Raw genomic sequence first — 6,000 nt, 5'->3', positions numbered from 1 at the left:
TTCCTACAGAGATACGATTGCTGTATTTTCATGATTTCTTTTTAACTCCTACAGTTCCTTCAAAGCAGAATGACATCACAACAAATGAAGACAGTGGAAGTCTCAGTCACATCGTCACTGTTCTTGTGGTTTCACCCGTCGTGCTGTTGGCTGCAGCACTTCCATTGTTGATCTGGTGTCTCGTGAGAACCAACGGTATGGAAAGTGACAGTCCAAAAATTCCTCTCTTCTCTGTATTTGTTATACTTGTCTGCCATAACCACTACTCCATATATTTATATTATGTTGGGTCTGTTTTCAGGTCTGACTTGGCCCTTGGTTACTTGTAATTTTGCTAAAATAGGAATTTAACCTGTACTCAGCATGCACAGAAGTGTCAGCTGAGTTAATAAAATCTAAGATATAATGTTAACGTTTGACCTGATACAGCTGGAAACTTTACTCCAAGCTTGCATGTAAATTATGATTGGAATTCATTGAAACACAGAGACAGAAGTGTTCTCTAAATTTTTTCAAGCAAGGTGAGAAGAATAATTGTTATTCTGTGGAAAAAATATTGCAATTGTGTGGTGAGATGCTCAAAAATGCAAACAAGATTGAAGTTTCACATCCTTTTGATGCACGATGATTCACAGCTTCTGAAAAGACGTCCTCCTTCAGTGCATGCAAATGTGAATGCACCTACTATCACAAAGGGATAGGTGGAAAATAAATCACTTGCATTATTTGTTCACTATTACAAGCGCTTTCACTTTGGAGACAAACCCCTCTGGCCTACTTTGAATAGGAAGAACGCCTCTTTGAAATATTCTGAAACCCTTTTCAACCACAGAAACCACACTTGATGAATGATTTCCCGAACATGTATACAAATGCAGGGTTTCACTGACGGTGCGCTCCTGCATCAAGTGCTATGCTAGTCCAAACTTTGTCCACAGGTAAGGCTGTGACGCAAGTCTTCAAACACACAACTCAGCAAACTGACAGATGGTGGAGTCAAACAGTAGGCCTACTCTTCTGCACCTTGTTGGCTGTTTTGCACTACCAAATGATACTTGTTTGTGTAAAAAAACTTAATCAAACTAATAGGTAACTAATAACTAATAGTTTTACTTCAATATAACATCAATATGACCACAATTTTTTCTCATGCTTTAAACTGACTATTGTAATATTTAACTGGTGTAAGCATTTTGCAGATTTCTTGATGTGTGTCTTGGCCTGAGTCAGGAGACAATTAGCTTAGCATAAAGACTGGAAGCAGGGGGAAACAGCTAACCTGCTTGTTTCAGCTTAGCTCTATTCAGATTCCCTACCCTTAAAATAACTTACCAGACCTTATAACAAAGCAAAGCTGTTGATTAATGGTATTTTCAGATTCACGTCTTGCACTGATTATGTTGATTATTAGTTTGACTGGGTCAATATTTCACCTTTTTTTGCGTCTTTTACAGACAAACAACCACCGCCACAACAAAGCTCCAATCCCACAGTACAAGTAAGAACACACATATCTTTTCCTGCCATATGTATACGCCAAAGTAAATATTTAAAACATCTGCAGACATTTTTCAGTTGACTCTGACCGTCTTTGCAGGAAACAGTTGAAGCGCCCTACACTGTGCCTGCACCCCCACTCATCTACAGTGTCCTGGACTTTCCCAAAAGACCTTCTGCAGTTCAGGAGATTCATCCAAGTGACACAGAGTACGCTGCAGTCAACTATCTCCCAGAAAAGAGACAAGTGTGACATGCAGCTGAATGTAAACCAGTTGCTCTGTCTTGGTCAGGGTAAAGAGATCCAAGATGACTTGTAAGTATGCTAAATGCTTTTGTTATCTCAATAATGAACCCTCAGAGCATGTAATTTAGGCTTCTTGCAATAATTTAGAAGCAAAAGAGTTTGGAGGGGAAGAGTTGTGGCTTGGGCTGTATGCATGTCGGTGTCACTTTTTTTTGGTGGTCGTGAGATTGAAATGTTGCAAGTTTCTGCGGCAAACCACAAGTCAGCTCACAGCTTACACTTTTGTAACATCATTTTTTGGGGGTTTTGTTTGCTCTTTATTTGTTTCATCTTTACACTAAACCCTTAAAGGCAAAGTCTGGAGATATGTTTTGTTATTGTTGACAAATGCCATAAAAAGACCAAAACAATAACAAGTATTTTCTGTAGTTAGAGTCTAATAAACGTCTCATTCCTCTGTTCCTTAAAACTCCGTTGCTGTCAAAAAACTAAACTAACTAAACACACCAGGTACCTTCATTATGATGAACATGGGCACTGTAGTTAATTTTGAGTCCCATAAAAAAATTTTACTCACTGGATCACCAATTGTTTATTAAGGCGCCACTGAAACTAGTCCCAAAAAAAGAGGATTTCTGTTTGAGTAACACTTTCTAAAAACTAAAGTGCTCAGCTGTTTTTGGTAAATTATTTATCCTTACACATTTAAAAAGAACTAAACATTAAACATTGTTTTTTGTTTTTTTTACATGCAATACATATATTTTTGTCTTCAGTAGGATCAAACGGGACCACAAACAGGGTCATTGCAATCTCACGAATGGGTTCATATGATATCATACAAAAGGTCATGCACACTAAAACGTATGATATTATACAAAAACTAGGAGACCGCTGGCTGGTCATTGTACATCGGCTACAGAGCTCCGTGCTACAAAGCGGCAGTTGTTAGCTGTTTAAGCCGCCACAGAGCTTCGATACGCGGCTACAGACCTCCGTCACAGCTTGGTCGTATCAGCTAGTAGATGTGTTTAACCGCTACAGAGCAGGTCAGCGGTAGTTGGTGGTTCAGTTCACCGAGAATAGGTGACTGTGCGTCGTGTACAGAGCACCAGGAGCTGCCGGTCATTTCGGCGGAGTTTAGGCACAAAAAAGTGAGTGTTATGCAGCGAGGAAAGTTCAGTTTAGGCACCAGAATGATTAGTTAAGTTTAGGAAAAAGGTTGTGGTTTGTATTAAAACACCCCCATGGAACATGCACTTCCTGTGTGAAACTTCAAGATGCAAACTCCACTCCCTGGCTTGAAAGTCCTGTGTGTTAACACCCACCCATCACCCCGACTACCTTGTATGCAGCGGCAGTCAATGTGATGCACTAACCCGTTCTCACTTTGAACGCGTAACATACGGAGGTTTGGACAGTGGCTATCCGCGTCTCATGCAACGGAAAAGGCGCCCTTTGGCGTGTGTGTAGAACATATTGGGGAGAGCAGCATCTAAATGGGGTTTAGCAAGTAGTATGGAAGGGGAAAATTCTGTGTAGGGAGGTTGGTCGGGGTGGCGGATGGATGTCAGGGAAGCCGTTTTCTTCTTTACCATAAGCCCACCCAATACCTTTACCTTAAACAAACCGTCCTGTTCCCGCGAGTCATAGAATCGTAAGCTCAACCACAAGCTTTTCCTTAACCTAACAGCGTCAAAAGGTACGCCAATAGTCCCAACAAAGCATGTGTTACGTGATGCTATAGGAGACGACCAAGCGTGTGTTATATCAAAAACAACGATGAAGGCACCTGACCAAACATCCGTATTTTACGAGATGGAAGTAAGAATGTGTTAGATGCACACAGCCAAAAAAACTTGTAAATCATACAAATTACAGTGCTTATCTTTTCTGGGCTTTTTGAATGTATGGTTCATGAAAACAGGTTGACAGGGTAGGGAAGTCAGAAAGGATTGAGAGATGGATTAACAGATGATTTTGGTGTTTTCATGGGATTTGTTGATAATAATATATAGAAAGGCCGGGCTTATCCTTTATGCCACAATAAAAGCTAAAGTACCTGTAAGAAAAATTGTCTCCAAAAATTTAAAAATAAAATAAACGTTTCTGTGTGGAAGGATGACAGATGACTTACAAGAAAACAAAAATAAAATGTAACCATTAAATCTTCCCTCTCCAGATCATATTTGGATTCCAGTGCTGAACTTGGCTGTAGTGACATCCATGACATGTTTATTAATAGTCTTATCTCCATGGATGTGTCAAACCTTTAAAAGCTCCCTTTGGGTTTCAGGTTGAGTCATTTTTTTTCCAATTCTGTCAATGATTTTGTTTTTCATCATTGTGTTTGTCAGAGTTTTGACACAAAGTTTCCACGGTTAAAATAAACAAAACTAAGAACCATTAGTAAAATGAAAGGAAACAATGTATTTATAGTTAAGAGATCTCAGCTTAACAGTACTGTATGTTCGCAGGTCACGGGAGTGACTTTCCATTTACTGTGTACTGTGACGGTTTGACACTCTCGCACCAACTATCTGACACTATCTCACTGCCATTTCATTCCACTGCATGTTTTCAGAAGTTCTCTTTTGGCAGGTGCCTACTCTTGATAGATTTGTCAGACAAAGTTTTAATTTATGTTCTCAATGCCACATATTGATGTTATCAATGTGATGATATCCATGTATTCTATGGTAAAAACTTCTCCAACATATCCTCACTAGTGGCAGATAAGCAGGGTGATTATTCATCCCGGATGTTGATTGTTATTCAGGACAGAGAAAAAAACTACAAACCTGGTAAATGATGGTGTGTGGTTTTTGAATTGGTGACCACAATGGCACGCAACCAAAGACTGACTGACAGACTGAAGTTTCCTCTCTGCTTTAAAACCAAAATGAGTGAATGAAATAGCAAAAGTGCATTTTGAATGTACCATGTTACTAAGTTGCTTGTCCTGTCAGGTGTTATTACACATACTACTGAACAGTTTTTGTCTTGAAATGCAGGAGTGATTGTCCAAATAAAGTAATAATTTCTTTTTTGTGCAAATAATGTACTTTATCAATGTTGGATCTACGCAAGACTTGTGTAAGTAAACAGAAAATACATTTTGTTTTGGTGGTATGTTCACGGAGGTGTTCAAAATGAGAAGTAAAACACATTGTGTATGCTTCACAGTGCGTTTAGTTGTAAAATAAAAATGACAAAATGTTTAACTGCAAGCTCAGCTTGTTAAATTGTATATGTTCTGAATGAAACGTCTCAATAATAATTTCCTCCCCTGCTTTTGTCTGCATTTTTATGTCGGAGTTGAAGATGGCTGACATAATCACACTGGTTGAGTTTCAATTCAAGTACTTAAGTACAACCTGGCCTGTTCCTCCCAAGCCTTCGGCATGTAAAATCATGCAGCACAAATCCGTCATACTAACAGGACTGTTCTCACGCAGGACCTCTTTTTTAGTGTTAGTGGGGCGGGCCCAAATAAATCAACTCCACCATTTGTTTTTCTGCGCAGCCTAGACGTGGTGTTGTCTCTCTGATGCAGCAAACAGGGTCCCATGGTGCAGATGCTTGACCGCAAAGTCTGTATTAGTACTTTCAATTTCCCATAAAGCCACCCAAACGGCTGAAGTCAGCCCTGCTGTGGTGTGGCTCATGGTAGCTTCTCTGACCTTTTTGGTTAAGATTTCAGTCAATACAGCAAAACATAACAGTTTCATTTCATGGTAAAACTGGATAAACTGCTCACGTAAAGAAAAAAAAGAAAGAGAGCTAACTAAATGAGTGGCCAGTCATTTTCTCTCACAACTCAGGCATGTAGATGAGGGTAAACTCTGGAAACTTTATATAAAATGTATATGTTTATGTTTTTTTTTAAGATGATTTTTTTCTGCCTTTATTTGACAAGACACCTAAATGAAAAAGATGCAGGAAATTGTCACAGGTTAGATTCAAACACTGGACCTTTGCATCAAGGCATGAAGCTCAAAGTATATGTGCGCCTGCTCTACCCACTGAGCCAACCCAGCCACACTATTTGATATTCTGACTGCCATTCAGTTTGACAGCAAATAACTTTACATTTGAAGCATTTGAAACAAGACTCAATTTTCCCATTGTTTATTTCTAAAAAACACAATTATGTATAAAAGGATCCATTACCTTGTAGTTCACATTATGGCTCCGTAGCAGGCATTTTTTATAAAAACAGGCTAATGATTGTGTCATAACCAAGCAACAGACTG

At 39.1% G+C, this 6,000-nt stretch overlaps 1 protein-coding gene across 2 annotated transcripts in view; it reads left to right on the top strand.

Annotated features, from left to right (window-relative positions):
• Positions 1-5,021, top strand: part of LOC116696017 (uncharacterized) — an 8,845-nt gene extending 3,824 nt beyond the window's left edge. The window contains exons 3-6 of one of the 2 annotated variants that reach the window (XR_004333607.1): positions 55-195; positions 1,455-1,498; positions 1,598-1,813; positions 3,927-5,021. Coding sequence is in view for 1 of the 2 variants with exons in the window: in XM_032526660.1 (XP_032382551.1) it covers positions 55-195; positions 1,455-1,498; positions 1,598-1,750 (338 nt within the window). In the remaining variant the exon portion in view is untranslated. Of the gene's footprint in view, positions 1-54; positions 196-1,454; positions 1,499-1,597 lie in introns of both variants that reach the window. The other variant, XM_032526660.1, reaches the window with a different exon arrangement.
• Positions 5,022-6,000: the final 979 nt, after the last annotated feature.

This window comes from Etheostoma spectabile, chromosome 9 (genome assembly GCF_008692095.1).
Source record: "Etheostoma spectabile isolate EspeVRDwgs_2016 chromosome 9, UIUC_Espe_1.0, whole genome shotgun sequence".
Lineage (NCBI taxonomy): Eukaryota > Metazoa > Chordata > Actinopteri > Perciformes > Percidae > Etheostoma > Etheostoma spectabile.
Note: the sequence above shows the minus strand (reverse complement) of the source record. Positions and strands in the feature narration are given on the sequence as shown.